The sequence below is a fragment of the Microtus ochrogaster genome, chromosome 15 (genome assembly GCF_000317375.1).
Source record: "Microtus ochrogaster isolate Prairie Vole_2 chromosome 15, MicOch1.0, whole genome shotgun sequence".
Taxonomy (NCBI): Eukaryota; Metazoa; Chordata; class Mammalia; order Rodentia; family Cricetidae; genus Microtus; species Microtus ochrogaster.
The window spans coordinates 14,203,102-14,220,538 of record NC_022017.1 but is presented as its reverse complement, the minus strand read 5'-3'; the positions used below and the strand labels follow the sequence as shown (position 1 = coordinate 14,220,538).

Genomic DNA, 17,437 nt, shown 5'->3' with positions numbered 1-17,437 from the left:
TTTTTTGAGACAGGGTTTCTCTGTGTAACAGCTCTGTCTGTCCTGTAACTATGTAACTAGCTCTTGTAGACCAGGCTGGCCTCTAACTCACACAGGTCTATCTGCTTCTGCTTCCCAAGTGCTGGGATTAAAGGCATGACCCACCACCGCCTGGCCCGTCTTTGAAGTCTTGACAGTGACAGTTGAGACCTTAGAACGATAACTCAGGGGAAAGTTTGGAGGAAAAAGGGGGCCTTTGGTGGCTGGACTAGCAGAGGCTGGCATTCAGGTGGTGGGGCAGGGCTGTAGCTGGTTACAGTGATGGGGGGCACTGGTGATGTTTGGTGATGGCAGCTCTTCTAGGAGTGGTGGTCAGTTCAGAGCCCTGGGGTTGAGTGTCAGCAAGGGTTGGCTAATCTCGTTCCTCGGTTTCCTGAATCAAAGAGACGGTTAGTAGCTCAGGTGAGCAGAGACAAAGAGAAGAGGGGTGGTTTTCCTCCCTTGGAGTTAGTGAGCTTGCTTTGGGGAACTTGAGGAAGAGGAGGTAGAAGAATACGCTTGGTCTGGCAAAGTTTCTGGGTGGTGAAAAAGAGAGAGCACCCTGCTACAGGGTGTGCTTAGGAGGGACCTAGAGAGAGGCCAAGGGAGTGTAGACACTGAACCCCATGCTACAGAGATGCACCTGGTGCATTGCTGTTCTTAGACTCTAGGAAACTAGTTGTTCAGCCTTTTCCTGCCTACCTCCACATCCTAGGCTCATATTCTTTTTCTAGGTGTTGGCCGGATACCGTACCTGAGCCATCCTAGTTACAAACTGTCTTTAAGATAACCTGGACACCCCCCTCCCACAACCTCCCTCTTCCTGCCCTCCTTGCTTACCTAGGGCATTGGAATTTCTCCCTTGCCTGGCTTCTGCTTCTGGCCTCTTGCTTATTGCCTAGAATGTCTTCCAGCCTACCTTGCTCTGACCTTGTTATTGCCCTGTCTGACCTCCAGCTCTGGAACAAAACGTTTGCTGTTGTCTGGTGTCATAGCAGCTTCCATTTCCCTCTGTTCCCTGATGCTCCTCCCCCTCCCCCCCCAACACAGTGCCTCTTCTTGTCCCTGCCTGGTCACTGTCTGTGGTGCTTTCAGTTTTGCTTCTCTGCCATGATGTCTTTACTCAACTTCTAAAGACCCAGTTTGGGGTCAGCACCCTTAAAGCTACCCTCACATCCCTAGACTGTCCTTTGTGTTTTCTTCCTTCAGCTCTACAGGGTAGTGCTCAGATCCGTATTGACATTAATTAATTTCTTGTGTCTCTCCCTTGAGGCTGTGAGCTCACTGAGGGCACTTATATTCCCAGCACCCAGTATGAAGCTTGGCATAAGTTCAAGAAGAATCTCTGGCTTATGAATGAATTACCCAGTGCCCTGCTAGAAGGGGAAGCTGTGGCACTATTATACATTAACTCTGTGTGTGCCTGTGTTGTCACTGTTTTTCTGCAGTGCCAGGAGGGAGTCTGTTTCAATAGGGTTGACTGGCTGGCCTATTGGCAGGCTGCTTGGTCTGACCCCTCTCCTGTTGATGTCTGGGCTCTTGTCACCAGATGGGACTGAGTACGGGCTGAGTGAAGCTGACATGGAGGCCTCCTACGCCACAGTGAAGAGCATGGCGGAACAGATAGAGGCTGATGTCATCCTGTTGCGTGAGCGTCAAGAAGCTGGTGGCCGTGTGCGTGATTACTTAGTCAGGAAACGAGTTGGAGACAATGACTTCCTGGAGGTCAGGTGAGGAGGCCACAGAACACTTGGAGGGTCTTCACAGAGCGTGTGGTGCAGCCTGTGGTGCTTGCTGAGTCAGCGCTGTCTCTCCCCTGCCTTTCCCTTCTCCCAAGGTGGGAGAGTATGGGGCTCATGATCTTGGCAGTGCTGCTCTGTTTCTGTGTTCCATTCCTCGGTATTCCATCTGGGACGTGTGGGAGAGACCCAGCCATGCATTCTGGGGCCAGCCTGTGGCTCTAGTCAGTTTACCATCAACCTGAGAGGCTAGAAAATGGGGGCTAGGGAGATCCTTTGTACCTTTTATAACTTTGGGGGTCTTCCCAGCAGTGGGGTTAGGACTGTAGGCATTGAAAGAGCCAGGACTTCTGACTAACTCTGTGCTCCTTGGGTACAGCTTCAGGAACACCCACCCCCTCTGTGCTCATCCAGGAATCGGGACGTCATGAGCCAGAGGGCTGGGGCGAACCCTCCCTTGGGGACCCAGGCTCTGGCTCAGTAGTCTTTCCAGGAACTAGCTCTCATACTGGTTTTGTGTCCATGCAGGGTGGCAGTGGTGGGCAACGTGGATGCTGGCAAAAGCACACTCCTGGGAGTCCTAACACATGGGGAACTGGACAATGGTCGTGGCTTTGCCCGCCAAAAACTATTCCGCCACAAACATGAGATTGAATCTGGTCGAACCAGCAGCGTGGGCAATGACATTCTGGGCTTTGACAGTGAAGGCAATGTAGTGAACAAGCCCGACAGCCATGGTGGCAGCCTGGAGTGGACAAAGATCTGTGAGAAGTCCACGAAGGTGATTACCTTCATCGACCTGGCTGGCCACGAGAAGTACCTGAAGACCACTGTTTTTGGCATGACTGGCCATTTGCCTGACTTCTGCATGCTCATGGTAAGTGTGAAGCTTCCTTCAGGAGGGGACCTGGGGGTGCTAGACAAAGATTCAGGATCTTTCTGAGACTGTTAGCTGGAGTAAGGATGGTAAGTTGGGATCTCGGGGAGCTCAGCCCTCTGAGCTCTGTGATCTTCTCCATAGGTGAATATTAACCTTTCTCCTGCATTTAGATCAGGGAGGGGACCTCCTAGTATAAAGCAAGATACTACTCACAGATTTCATTTTTGGAAAGGCAAAGGGGTCTCCTCCTTACTTAGTGCCTTCAGGAATGTTTTCTCTAGTGCCTGAGGGTTCTTTGAGAGAGTGGCCCTAGATGGCACCCTCTGAGATCAGAAGAAAGAAGAAAAGCACCTCACATCTGGAGCCAAGCAATCAGCAGGGCCTTAGGTGGTGTCTTCAGTGCCTGGGAGGGAAATGTAGCAACCATTCTACAGCCCTTTTGGGGAAGCTATAGGGGCCTGGCCCTTTTCTCGCCTGGTGGCTTGCACGGTGGGAAGTAGGCCTTCCTGGTCTTAGGGCTCCCAGAGGGCAGCTCATCATGTAGTGTCACCAAAAAGGAGAAGGGCAGAGGGCTTGGCTCTGCTCAAGTGTGTGCATGTGTGTTCTGCTGAGCTTACTGTACTTTATGCATAGCTTCAAGGGGAAAGGGAGGGAGGAAGAGAGTGCAGTGTGCACACGTGCTTAGTGAGTGAGTTTTCAAGTCCTTCCAAAGCCCCTCCACCCTCCTGGTTCTTCAGCTGCCTGTGTTAATAAGTGTGATAAACACAGGCATCTGTTGCTACAAAATGTGCTCAAGTTACCCCACAAACAGGTTCTCAGGCCAGCCTTCAAACTGGAGAGGGGAGGAGCAGTGTGTGCTCAGGGATGCCCATCCCTCTCTGCTTCTCTGTGGAAGTCCATAGGGGCCACTGGGCCTGTGGCCATTAAGAAGGGTTTAGGGGGTAAGGAAGATGACTTAGTGGGAAGCAAGCCTGGTGACCTAAGTTTGATCCCCAGTGCCCACATAAAGGTAGGAGAAAACTAACCCCATCTAGACGTCTTTTGACTGTTAGATGCATACACACACACATTAATTTTTAAAATTTAATTTTATTGAATCTTATATGTTTGTGTGATTTGCCTGCATGTATGTCTATGGACCACATGTGTGCCCAGTGCTCACAGAGGTCAGAAGAGAGTTGTAGCAGGCTTTCTTGGACTGTCAGTCAGCTCCCAAATCGTGACATGGAGACTTCATATTAGTTTTGAGTGCTTGGCCGTAAGCTTGTCCCACTAGCTCTTATAACCTAACCTCTTTCTCTTCATCTACATTTTGTCTCGGGCCTTTTTACCTTTCTTTCCTTCTGTACATTCTACTTGCTGGCTGGCTGGCTGACCCTAGGCATCTTCGTCTTTCTACTTGATTACTCCTATTTATTCTCTCTGCCTGACAGTCCTGCCTATCCCTCTACTCCCTAGCTGTTGGCTGGGCAGCTTTTTATTAGACCACCCTAGGCAGGCAAAGTGAAACAGCAACATACCTTTACATAATTAAACAAATCAACATAAACAAATGTAACACATATTTGCCCAGTTAAACAAATATTTCACAACAGAGGGTGTGAGATTCCCCAGAGTCTAGAATTATAGACAAGTGTGAGCTGCTTTGTGCATGCTGGGAATAGAACCTGGGTCTTCTGGAAGAACAGCCAGTACTCTTTACTGCTAAACCATCTCTCAAGCCCCTAATAATATTTTTTAAAAAATTAAAAAAGAATTCTTACCCTGCATATATTTTTTAAACATGAAGGGTTTGGGAACTAACTTAACAAACATTTTTCTTTCTCTTTTTTTCTGTTGTATTGTGTTAACTAACATGTGTAATAATTGTCCTACTTATGAAGTTCAGAATATTTCAGTGCATGTATACAGTATGTATGAACCACATCAGTTAGCATCTCCTGGAGAGACATGCTACTGTTGTACCATAGCCCTAATGCATGTCCTTCTTATTATGTCTTTACTTTAGAGACTCAAGTTCTTCATTCAGTTAAAACTGTACTGAGGTAGGACAATGATGGGATAATCTTCACCCCAAACAAAATTTTCCTGTCTGACTTTTAGGCCATCATCCATTTATTAAACTTCTATAGACAAAAGAAAAATACCTTAAGTATTTTTACTTCTGCCTGCCTAGAATCCCAACCCTCAGGAGGTGGAGGTAAGAGGGTCATGTCTTTGAGGCCAGCCTGAGTTACATACTAGGCACACACACACCCTTTTTTTGTTTTTGTTTTTTCTTTTGTGTGTGTGTGTGTGTGTATGTGTGTTGTGGAACTTGCTCTGTAGACCAGGCTGGCCTCGAACTCACAGAGATCCTCCTGCCTCTGCCTCCTGGGATTAAAGGAATGTACCACTACCACCTGGCTAAAATTTATTGCCTTTTTTCTTTTTTCTCAAGACAGGGTTTCTCTGACAGCCCTGGCTGGCCTGGAACTCATTCTGTTGACCATGCTGGCCTCAAACTCATAGAACTACCTGCCTTTGCCTTCCAAGTGCTAGAATTAAAGATGTGTGCCATCATTTCCTGGTATCTTTTTCTTTTTTTTTTTTTTTTTTTGGTTTTTCGAGACAGGGTTTCTCTGTGGCTTTGGAGCCTGTCCTGGAACTCCCTCTGTAGACCAGGCTGGTCTCGAACTCACAGAGATCCGCCTACCTCTGCCTCCCGAGTGCTGGGATTAAAGGCGTGTGCCACCATCACCCGGCATAAGCAGCAAATCTTTTTCTTTTTTAAGTAAATAAATAAGTAACAAAAACAATGAACTATCTTGTTAATGTTCTACAGTTATGAATTTTCAAGGGGGGAAAAAGTAACATATAGAAACCAATAGATCAGGCCGGGCGATGGTGGCGCACGCCTTTAATCCCAGCACTCGGGAGGCAGAGGCAGGTGGATCTCTGTGAGTTCGAGACCAGCCTGGTCTACAAGAGATAGTTCCAGGAGAGGCTCCAAAACCACAGAGAAACCCTTGTCTCGAAAAAAAAAAAAAAAAAAAAGAAACCAATAGATCATTCTCAGGTTCAGTATGGGAACAACAAAATGAGCCACATTTATATTAAAAAGAGTGAAAAGAAATAGCTGGAGGACTGGAGATGTAACTCAGAGAAGCAGCAGCCAGTTAGGGGCAGCAGACAGATGGGAGCAGCTGGGGGGCAGCAGACAGCTGGGGACAGCTGGGACAACAGACAGATGGGGGCAGCAGACAGATGGGGGCAGCAGACAGATGGGGGCAGCAGTAGGGCTGGAGGCTGCCAGCAAGTGAAAACTGCACAGTGAAGATGTTGCAGCATGTTCAAAGCTCCACGCAGGCACAGGATGGCAGCAGTTTCTCTCTTAATTCTATCCTAGTAGGCATTCCCTCACGTGGTACAAAATGGAGAGGGCCAATTTGATGACTCAGTGGGTAAAGGTGTATGCTGCCAAGCCTGACAACCTGAATTGGATCCCTGGAAGAGCCAACTCCCACAGGTTGCCCTCCAGTCTCCAGACACTACAGTGGCATAACTCCCTCTCCATACACACAGTAACATATATACAATTGACTTTTTTTAAAAAAAATTTTTTTTTCTTTTAAGACTGTCCCGCTGCCGGGCGGTAGTGGCGCACGCCTTTAATCCCAGCACTCGGGAGGCAGAGACAGGTGGATCTCTGTGAGTTCGAGACCAGCCTGGTCTACAAGAGCTAGTTCCAGGAGAGGCTCCAAAACCACAGAGAAACCCTTGTCTCGAAAAACAAAAAAAACAAAAACAAAAAAAACAAAAAACAAAAAAAAAGACTGTCCCGCTATGTTGTCCTTGCTGGCCTGAAACTTGCTATATAGACCAGGCTGGCCTCAAACTCATGGAGATCCCTGCCTCTATTTCCCAAGTACTGGGATTAAAGGCGTGTACCACTGCACCCAGCATGGATATATTTTTTAAAAGACAACAGAGAGCACGTAGTAAAGTTTCCCTTCTTCCTTTGTTCCAGAGGCAGCTAGTGTCTTCAGTTTTTTGTGTTCCTGCCAGAGATACTTTTTTTAAAAAGTGTTTATTTTTCATTTTCTGTTTATGAACATTTTTATTGTGTGTATGTATGTATTTGTACTGTCTGTGGTATCCTTGGGTCAAAAGGGCATTGGATCCCTTGGAACTAAAATTTTGGACAGTTGTGAGCCACCGTGTAGTTACTGGGAACTGGACCAGGTCCTCTGGAAGAGCAGCCAGTGGTCTTAACCCCTGAGTCATTTCTCCAGTCCCAGAGATACTATATGCTCATATAGCAAGTGTCCATTATGATGCCAAACATCAGGTGACCCTCTAAAGTAGACGTGTCTGGCCCTGTTTTAAAGGTGTGTTAACTGAAGACCAAAGATGTTAAAAGTGAACACACTTTGGGGAGTATGGATGGCTGTGCATCCCAGGCTCTTTGAATTGCCCCATTGTTTACAAGACTCCTCTGGTTTTTTGTTGTTGGTTTGATTTGAGTTTTTGTTTGTTGTGTCTATTTTTTACAATACTGAGAACTGAACCTTGGGTTTGGTGGTGCTAGGTAGAGTCTGTCTCGAAGTTACATTTTAAGCCCAGCCCTTTGTTTACTTTTTTTTCATACAGGGTATCACTGAGTTTTTTAAGCTGGCTCTAAAAGTTCTCTGTAGCCCAGGCAGGCCTCAAGCTCAGGCTTCTGAGTGGCTGGGGTTAAAGGCTTTGTCGCTGGGGCCTGCTTTTCAGGTGTAAGTCCCCTCCTCCAGAGCTCAGTTAAGTGAACTTCACCAGCCCAGCTTTCCCCAGCAGGCTGCAGCCCCACTTCGCCAGCAGCAGTCTCTGTCTCCTTGTCCTGACAGTTCCTTTCTGTTGGGGCAGGTGGGCAGTAATGCTGGCATCGTGGGGATGACCAAGGAGCACTTGGGCTTGGCATTGGCACTCAATGTACCTGTCTTTGTGGTTGTCACCAAGATTGACATGTGTCCTGCCAATATCCTTCAAGGTAAGTGAAGCCTCCAGCTGCAGCAGCCTGTGGGGTTGTTGATGCTGATGCAGGACGATCTGCTCCTTTTGCATCCTTGTCTGTGCTAGACCTTGGCCTCAGCTTCTATCAGCTGGAGTCTGCTACTTCCTCTCCTGTTTGGCTCTTGATTTAAGAGAAGTCCAGAATTTCCTTCTGTTCTTCTTCCTTCCTGGTTCCAAGTATAGGATCTATGAAATCCCTAGTCTGTCATTTTCCCCCCAGTCTTGTCTGCCATTCTCTCCCCTCCCCCCATCTAGTCTGCCATTTTTCCCCAGTGTCCCCAACAGCTGGCATTGTGCTGTACCATTGAAGCAGATGTGTATGAAGAAGTTTGGGCAGAGATCTTTTGGCCTTTAGCCACCAGAGTTTCCACACAGACCTTGGGAATAGGCCTCTGCACCTTCTCTTTGGTGCTGCAAGTTGAATGGAGCACTGTCCCCATTAGAAGGTCTCATTAGAAGGGTCCCTGCACTGAACGGTGGTGGTGCACACCTTTAATTCCAGCACTCAGGAAGCAGAGGCAGGTGGATCTCTGTGAGTTCGAGGCCAGCCTGGTCTACAAGAGCTAGTTCCAGGACAGGATTCAAAGCTACAGAGAAACCCTGTCTCGAAAAACCAAAAAGAAAAGAAAAAACAGGGTCCCTGCAGATTTGTAAATGCCCAGAATATTCCTGAGATGAGACCTTCCAGACAGCAAGAGCATAGTGGAAAGAACATCATCCTCGGGAACCCAAGGCACTTGTCTATGTGTTCACATGGCCTTAGACAAGAGCCCCATCTGTGTGCTCTCTACACCTAGCAGCATGTACCCACCCAGCTTTGATCTTCCTTTCTGCTTCTCCGGGCATCGTGACATTTAACACTGGTCCGTCTGTCTGTCTGTCTCCTGCTTGCATCAGTATTGAGTGCAGTACCCTGGAAGTCTGGCCAGAGAGAAGCCTGTGTCCTAATTCTGTTCCATTTCACTCTTTAAGAAACCCTGAAGCTGCTACAGCGCCTGCTGAAGTCACCAGGCTGCCGGAAGATCCCTGTCTTGGTGCAGAGCAAAGATGATGTGATTGTCACAGCCTCCAACTTCAGCTCTGAGAGGTAATGGGGGCAAGGCTTTTAAAGGGTGGGGAAGCACATGCTTCTAAGCAAGTGCCCTTGCCAGCAAGGCCCAGCAAGCCTTAGGCCTAAACCAGCTAGTCAAGCATGAGGCCTCGTGGATATGGCTGGAGGAAATAGAAGGTTCTGTCTTTGTACAAGTCTCCTAGGTCAACAGGTTCAGGCGGTTCCCATTCTGAATTACTGATCTCTCTGAGGTTGAAGTCCCAGTTAGGATGTCTCATCCTTACCTGGGAAATGGGGATATTATTAACTTCCTGAATTAGTCAGGGTTCTCTAGAAGCACAGAACCGACGGAATGCATATCTATCACACAGGATATATTAGATTGGCTTATATAGTACAGGCTGAATAGTCCAACAGTGGCTCTGCTTGATGGAGAGGCTGAGAGCTCCATAGCTGTTTCATCATTAGTTCCAGTCTGGAGCTGAAGTCTTCAAGGACCCTGGAGCTGCTGGTCTTTAGTCTATGTTGCAAGGCCAAAGAAACTGGGCTGTGATATCAGTAAAGACAGGCAGCCACAGCAGCAATAACAGAGGTGCACTCACCTGTATGGAGCGAAGGTGGGCAGGTGAAGGTAGAGCTGCTTCTTCCTTGGACCTCTGTTTGTTTTTAATTTATTTTCTTGTTTGTTTTTGGAGGCAAGGTCTCTTTACATAACCCTGACTGTCCTGGAGCTCACTTTGTAGACCAGGCTGGCCTCGAAATCAGAGAAATCTGCTTGTCTTTGCCTCCAGGGTGCTAGAATTAAAGGCTTGTACCACCATGCTCCACGCTCCACCAAGCCTCTCTTGGACTTTTTTGTATCTTGGCCAGTGCTCTGAACTGACCACTCACCAAATGTTACCAGGGGCCTGCCAGTGTTCTACACAGATATAACTCTGCCTATCCTGGGGGAGGGGCTTCCTTACTCGACTGTTCCTTCTCACAAATAGCCTCTTAGTTGCTGCTAAATCCAATCAAGCTGCAACCAAGATTAGCCCTTATGTTCCCCCAGAGAGGGTGCTTGGGTGCTGGAGTGGAAGTCATGAGCATAGAAGGCACCAGCCTGTGCCTGGCCAGTGGAACGCTGTCTTTTTATGACTCACTGACTTTTTATATTGTTTCTCAAAAGCCCTCTAATCACAGGCCAGTTTGGCGTTTATTTAGTGAGTCTGTTCATTGCATACGTGTTTATTGGATGTTTGTTCTACCAGGCTCTTCCTCCAGATGTTAATGCATCTAGATTCTGCGTGTTGACTTGAGCACAGTGCTAGGCTCTTTAGCTCCTTGGTCCAAAATCATCTTTTGATAACAGTTCCTTTTCTTTGCCCTGAGCCAGGGCTTCCTTGGAGCCACCTGTCCCCTGACTTGGTCTGTGCTTCAGGGCAGCCTGGTATTTGGCCTGTTTCTCTAGCTCGTGTTGTCTTCAGTGCTACCAGTTGTCCAACAAGGGGCTATATGTCAGGGGTACAGCCACGCTCCAGCTCCTTAGAGTCCCTAGTCTGTGAGGTACTCAGGAGAGTATGCGATTCGTGTTGTCGAGGTAAGACAATGAGAAGGAGGGCCAGAGTGACCTGACAGGAGGTCTTAGCCCTAAGTGCCTCTCCCTTATTTCTTCTCTCTTTAGGATGTGCCCAATATTCCAGATCTCCAATGTCACAGGGGAGAACCTCGACCTGCTCAAGATGTTCCTCAACCTCCTGTCCCCGCGCACCAGCTACAGGGAGGAAGAACCTGCTGAGTTCCAAATAGATGACACCTACTCTGTTCCCGTGAGTGCCTCTGGGTGGGGCTGCACAGGGTGGGTGGACACTTCCTGCTCCGTCCTCAGCAAAGGAGTCTGTGGTAGGAATAGGCTTAATAGGCTGGGTTCTTCTCCTTGGCAGGGTGTGGGGACAGTGGTGTCCGGGACCACGCTGAGGGGCCTGATCAAGCTGAATGACACTCTGCTACTGGGCCCAGACCCCTTGGGTAACTTCCTGTCTATTGCTGTCAAGTCAATCCATCGCAAGCGCATGCCTGTCAAGGAGGTGCGGGGAGGCCAGACAGCCTCCTTTGCACTAAAGAAGGTGAGTAAGGATAATTCCAGAAACTTCTTGAATTCTACTAAGTCCGAGCCAAGCACTTTACTGTCTCCAGTTCTTGTGACTGCATTGCAAGGCGGGGGTTACTGACCCTTTTCACAGAGGAGGAGACTGAGGTTCACAGTGTCATAACCTTTCCAAGCCAGGACTGTTTCCCCCTGAGCTCTGCTCCTCCCTCCGTAGCCTGAGCAGTTGTCACTTGCACAGTGCAGTCGGATAGGAGTGTCACTTCTGTGCACAGTGCCACCCTCCTAAGCTTAGGATGGATGGGATCTGCGCACATACTTTTACCATTCAGTCTTCTCCTGGGGTTTGGGGTGAGTACTAGCTCTGGGGTCACCCACCATCCTGTAAGCTACTAGGAAAAGTGGGATATCCTTTGTCTTCTCCGTGGTCAGGTTTACTGATTTCTTGCACCTGCCTGTGCTCCTGGCTTACCCTCCAGGATCCAGTGGCTAGAAAGCTGAGCTCCTGTGCAGTTTTCTCTGCTTCCTAGTAGCAATGTTTAGCTTGCTGCACAGCACAGAGGTTGCCTTGCATTAGGTGGTAAGGAGTAGAGCTGTTGGAGTGGCTCCCACTCCTAGAGAGACATTTTCATTCATTCATTCATTCATTTATTTATTTATTTATTTATTTATTTATTTATTTAGTATGCAATATTCTGTCTGTGTGTATGTCTGCAGGCCAGAAGAGGGCACCAGACCTCATTACAGATGGCTGTGAGCCACCATGTGGTTGCCGGGAATTGAACTCAGGACCTTTGGAAGAGCAGGCAATGCTCTTAACCACTGAGCCATCTCTCCAGCTCCCCTAGAGAGACATTTTCATCTCTGGGACCGGACTGGGTAAACCTGAAGGACACCATGGTCCTTGAGCACCGCGTTCTCCTTTTTCCCTTCAGATAAAGCGCTCGTCCATCCGGAAAGGCATGGTGATGGTTTCTCCACGCCTGAATCCCCAAGCTTCCTGGGAATTTGAGGCTGAGATTCTCGTCCTCCACCATCCCACCACAATTAGTCCACGCTACCAAGCCATGGGTAAGTGTCCAAGATCCTGCCAGCCTCAGATATTCTGTACTTGCGCCTTCCCAAGGGAGCTCCGGCAATTTAAGCCTTCCAGCTTCAGGCAAGGCAGTTACCTGAACTCTATCCTGTTTAGCTAAGCCATTCCTTAGTCCAGCCCCTGAGTAGCACTAGTTGTTTAGTCCTACAGAGGCTCTGAGACCAAAACCAGTCCTCAGGAAACACCTGCCCACATTTATTCAGCCGAGAGTGTTGAGCATTGCTGTGTGTGCCCAGTGGCATCATCAAGGTGCTAGGAAGAGCCCTTTGGAAAGGCATATGTATACACAGGCACTGGCTCTGCCACATGGGACTGGGTAGGGGAGAGATGAAAGGAGGCAGGATCAGATCTGAGAGTGGACTGCACTGATGTATCTGGCTCTCAGAGTTCTTGCCCTGTCATAGAGACACGGCTCCAGCCTGAGGCCACAGGGTAGGTCATGCATGCTCTGGCTCTGGTTCTCTTGACAGTACACTGTGGGAGCATCCGGCAGACAGCTACCATCTTGAGTATGGATAAAGACTGTCTACGCACAGGAGATAAGGCTACTGTCCACTTCCGCTTCATCAAGACCCCTGAGTACCTGCACATAGACCAGCGGTTGGTGTTTCGGGAAGGTCGTACCAAGGCTGTTGGTACTATCACCAAGGTATGATTAGGATAACCTCACCTGCCCAAGGAAACTTCAGTGTGCTCTAACCACGAGTACCACAAGCTCCTCTTGAGAACCCAGGAGTTGCCTTCATTCTGGGACAGAGGTGTGGTCCTTGCCCTGGCAGAGCTGAGCCAGTACTAGGGGATGGCTTCAGTGATGTCTCTGCTTCCCCAGGAGCTGTCCCTTAAGCCTTCTGTCTTGGGCTTTGGAAGCTTGTCTGTTTTTGTTTTTGTTTTGTTTGTGGTTTTTTGTTTTGGTTTGGTTTTTTTTTGAGACAGGGTTTCACTGTAGCTTTGGTGCCTGTCCTGGAACTAGCTCTTGTAGACCAGGCTGGCCTCGAACTCACAGAGATCCACATACCTCTGCCTCCTGAGTGCTGGGATTAAAGGCATGTGCCACCACCGCCCAGCTTTGGAAGCTATTTTGAAGGAGAGAAGGTGGCGTTGGGGTATGGTGTTCCTCCATAGGAGACAGAGTGTCTGGAGAGCCACGGCTGACCTGAGGTGCTACCTCTGGGTCCTGAGGCATGCTTGGGACTTTGCCTGAGGGTGTCCCACAGCATGGTGGATCCCTTTGGGCTGAGTGCTGGGTATCATGGGGACATGGTTGGAAGGTCCTATGGTGCTTGGGTTGTTTTCCTGGAGCCCACCTTTTGCCTGCTATAGAGCTCACCCATGGTCTTGGGTAGAACATTTGGTAGAGGATTTGACCCCTGCCCATATAGAAGAAGACGTGGTTTCCATGTCTGAGACGGGAATGAACTTCAGGCTGTTTTTTCTTCCTGAGAAGCATCCCTGTCGTGTTGATAGTTTGCTAGAGGCTATAGCCTGCACTGTAGTGTCCTGTGAAACCCAGCCAACTTCTTTCCTGCTGTGTTTGAGATTGATTGAACTTGGGCGACAAGGAAGATTCTGAGACACTTGCTCCTGGGCGGTAGCTTTTATGATTTCTGACAGGTGTTTATTTTTGTTTCTTCAGGGGGCCTGAAGTTAAAGTATGGTCCAAAACAGGCTCTGGGCAGCCCAGACCCTACCCTACCTCAGAGTAGGATGGCAGAAGTTCAGAGAGCTCTCTGTAGGAATAGCAGCTGGACCCAGAAAGGGCTGGAGCCTTTCTAGGCAGGGAGAGGCAGGAAGTGAGGCATCTGTTCCAGTGCTGTGTGGCTCTGGCCTCAGAATGGGAATGGGAAGGCCTCTTTGCTCTGCCTCCCGAGGTGGCCTTCCTGTCATCCGCTTCACTCAGAGCTGGGCAGGCAACTCTGATATCATGCTACCCACTTGGCCTCCACAGCTCCTCCAGACGACCAATAACTCTCCCATGAACTCCAAGCCCCAGCAGATTAAAATGCAGTCCACAAAAAAGGGTCCCCTGAGCAAAAGAGAAGAAGGAGGTCCATCTGGCATGCCAGCAGCAGGGGGCCCCTCAGCTGGAGAGGACGCTTCCTCTCTAGGAACTACACAGGCTGCTACGTCCAGTGGCCTCCAGCCACAGGTAAGTAGGGCCTCTTAAGGCCTCTAGCAAGGTGCTGGGAGGGGCAGGACTGATAATCTAAGTGGTTCTGATTGGCATTTGTTTTTAATGAAATAAAGAATAGAAAAATGTCAAGGTTCCCCTTTTTGTTATTTTGGTTTTTATTTGTTTTTTGTTTTTTTTTTTCCCCTTTCTTTTTTTAAAGACAGGATCTTGGGGAGGGAGGAGGAACTGGGGTTGGTATGTAAAATGAAAAGTAAGGTTTTTTTTAAATAAAAAAGTGAGGGGGAGTAGGATCTCAATCTGTAGGACAGACTGGCCTGAGATTTACTCTGTAGTTAGATTAGCCTTAAACTTAAGGCAGCTTTCCTCAGCTTTTCTGGTGCTGAGATCACAGGTGTGAGTCACCAAACCCAGCCAAGGCTTCCCTTTGATAATACAAATATATTTGGTTACTAGTGCTGTGTGTGCCTGAGATCCAGCACACCTGAGAGACATTGCCTTAGAACTCCTTCTCCGAGCCTGAGGGAGGTGGTCTTTGCTGGGTCATTGTGCCACCTGCCTGTTTTTCGGGTCTTTGCTGAGCTCACAGGGGCCTGGTATCCCCCCACCCCCCAATGCCTGCCCCGTGTTGTTTCTCTCTAGCCTTGTTGGAGTAGGCGTCTGAGCCTTACTATCACACAGTGCTGGTGCTCGCTCTCTTCTGTCTCCTCCCCAGCTCTCTCCTCTTCCCTCTCCTTGTAACCCCTCCCATTCCATGGTTCCTGAACCCCTCTCCCAATTAGTGATGTATGTTGACTCATTTCCCTGTGTGCTTCTCTGACCAGCTCCCCTGCCATTACCACACACCTACAGCTGCCAGGAAGACTCAGTTTCCCCTTGGAAACTCATGACTCTAGGTTAGGGCTACAACATGGTCATTGCCTGGCCCTACTTTAGAGGACCACCATTTCTCAAGTGCCTGCTTTCTTTCTTTTAGCCCAAGCCCAGCAGTGGGGGCCGGCGACGAGGGGGCCAGCGCCACAAGGTGAAGTCCCAGGGGGCCTGTGTGACTCCTGCCAGCGGCTGCTGAATATTCCCCTGGTGCACTTGACCACCCATGGGATCCTTACTCTGGCTACTGCTCACCAGCTGGGCAGAGCATCTTTGACCGCCACCCGCCCACTCCAGCCCACAGCCAGAGCATCCTTGTTGCCACAACCCCCATTTTCCAGGGGGCATTGTAATTTATAAGATGAGGATGGACTAGATGTCCAAGGACTGACCATCTCCCACTGCCTCCTCCCTTACACATCTTTCGTACATCTGGGCCCTTAATTTCTATCCTTTTTATTATATATCTCTGTCGTGTGTGTGTGTTTGTGTGTGTTTGTGTGTGTGTGTGTGTGTGTGTGTGTGTGTGTGTGTGTGTGTGTAGGGGGTGTGTGCAGGAATGCAGCTGACCCTGTCAATCTCTGTTTCAGTCCTGGCTGGCCACTCACTTTTGAGAGCTGCCACCTGTCCTTCCATCTGTATCTGTCTCAATGAGATCCTCAGATCCTTTAGGGAACCTCAGGAGCCCAAGGCACCTGTCTTCCCAGGCCAATTGCCCCTCTTAGCTGGAAGCTCCTCTTTGGTTTAGTAGCTTCTGTCAGAGCAGGGATTCCCCCAATCTAAGATTTGGGGAGTTTAATGGAAAGTGCTGGCTTCCCCTGTCTCTCCTTTTCCCTCCTAAGCTCCTAGACAGGTAAGGTCAAAAGCTCTGCAGCGGCACCTGTGATGTGCGAGAGCATGGTGACTGTGTTACAGGACTGCCCACCCCGACTTGTTTGTTTTCTGAGACAGGGTTCTCTGTGTAGCTATGGCTGTCCTGGAACCTGCTCTTTAGACCAGGCTGCCCTTGAACTCAGAGATCCGCCTGCCTCTGCCTCCCAAGTGCTGGGATTAAAAGCGTGCACCCCCACCACCTGGCTGCCCACCCTGACTCTTGACCCTTGCCATGGATCCAAAGAAATGGGTGGGCTTACCCTTGGAGACAATCCTGGGCTTGCCTGGCTGGCCCTGGCTGCTCTGACTTCTGTAACCACTGGAGGCTTTTCCTGTTCCTCTGGCTGAGCCTCAGAGCACAGGGTACCAGACTGGGTCCAGGCCTTCCTGGAATTGGGTTTTATAGCCCCTCCTTTGGTGGGGGAGGGTAGGTACTCCTCTGAGTTGAGCCAGGACTAGAAACCCTCCTTCCCCACATCACCCCAGCATAGCTGCTACAGCTGTGGCATCACAGCGGTGAGAAGCCTGAGCTCAGATGCCCTGACTGGGGTGTGTAAGGACAGGTGGCAGTGGAGATTCTTCTAGGCCATCAAAAGCACTTCTGCTGGGGTAGAGTAGAGTGGGCAAGCCCTGCACCCTGACCTCAGGCTGGGGTGCTCCTTCTCAGCCAGGACACACCCAGCTGGCTGGGTCCCTCTTCAGCCCCACCTCTCCTCCCAAGCTCTCTTTTTTCGATTGGTCCTGACTGCTCTTTCCTTCCTGCCCTTCCTCCCAGCTGTTTCTAGTTACCACTGCCCCATGGCCATGGACTGACCAAACCAGCATTCACAATAAAAGTTTGTTTTAAGTTGACAGTGTCATGTTCCCTGACCAGCCCTCCAGGTAGAGGTGCTGCCATGGGAACACTGGTTCTGCCTGCCTTGTGCACCTGGTGGCAGCTGAGGGGAGTAGGGCCTCCAGGAGCCCCACTTCTGCAGGTGTAAATGATCCACTTGCTATCTTTGAACCCCACATTCCAGGTTGTGTGGATTCATTGAGTAAGGGAGGCAGGTGTTGTGGTCAGGCTGAATGCAGTGTGCTGCTGCAGTGGGTCCACAGCTGGACGGACGGTCACTGCTGCCATCTCTGAGGCTGACAAGACAGGGAAGAGCCGTTGCCAGTGGATTAGTTCCTGCTCATCCTACAGCTTTTCCCAGCCAGCTGGAGCCCACTCCTCTGAATCCAGCTATTTTCATCTGTGTGTAGTTCTGGCTCAGGCTGGTACCTTTGTAGTAATGGGACTTCAGCATGGTGGCACATGGCATAGCATTGGGCCACAGTAGAGTTTCATTTCATCCTAACTATGCCCCTTTAAGCAGTGGTGGTCCCTAGAACTGTGTTCAGGAACCACAGCTACCACTCTGGCCTCAGGCCCTCAGGGAGGTTGGTGTGGGTATGGCCAGGGGAGCTGACTGAATTCAGTGTTGAATGGTCATTAATGGGGCTGCAAAGGTCTGCAGAACTCAGCCAGCTCAGCTCTCCATTTAGAGAGAATACCAGCCCATTTGTGTAGTAATAAGAGCGGCGGGGCTGAGTCCCCAGCACCCTGGCCGCCTGCTAGCTTATGCCCGAAATAACAACACACAAACTGTATTCATTTAAACACTGCTTGGCCCTTTAGCTCTAGCC

General features: G+C 49.5%; 1 protein-coding gene across 1 annotated transcript in view; it reads left to right on the top strand.

Moving 5' to 3' along the window:
- Positions 1 to 16,621, top strand: part of Gtpbp1 (GTP binding protein 1) — a 25,100-nt gene extending 8,479 nt beyond the window's left edge. Inside the window, exons 3-12 of the mRNA XM_005354193.3 lie at positions 1,568 to 1,748; positions 2,286 to 2,634; positions 7,519 to 7,642; positions 8,638 to 8,752; positions 10,380 to 10,524; positions 10,639 to 10,821; positions 11,738 to 11,873; positions 12,369 to 12,547; positions 13,844 to 14,044; positions 15,003 to 16,621. Coding sequence (XP_005354250.1) covers positions 1,568 to 1,748; positions 2,286 to 2,634; positions 7,519 to 7,642; positions 8,638 to 8,752; positions 10,380 to 10,524; positions 10,639 to 10,821; positions 11,738 to 11,873; positions 12,369 to 12,547; positions 13,844 to 14,044; positions 15,003 to 15,095 — 1,706 coding nt within the window. The 3' untranslated portion in view covers positions 15,096 to 16,621. The remainder of the gene's footprint in view (positions 1 to 1,567; positions 1,749 to 2,285; positions 2,635 to 7,518; positions 7,643 to 8,637; positions 8,753 to 10,379; positions 10,525 to 10,638; positions 10,822 to 11,737; positions 11,874 to 12,368; positions 12,548 to 13,843; positions 14,045 to 15,002) is intronic.
- Positions 16,622 to 17,437: the final 816 nt, after the last annotated feature.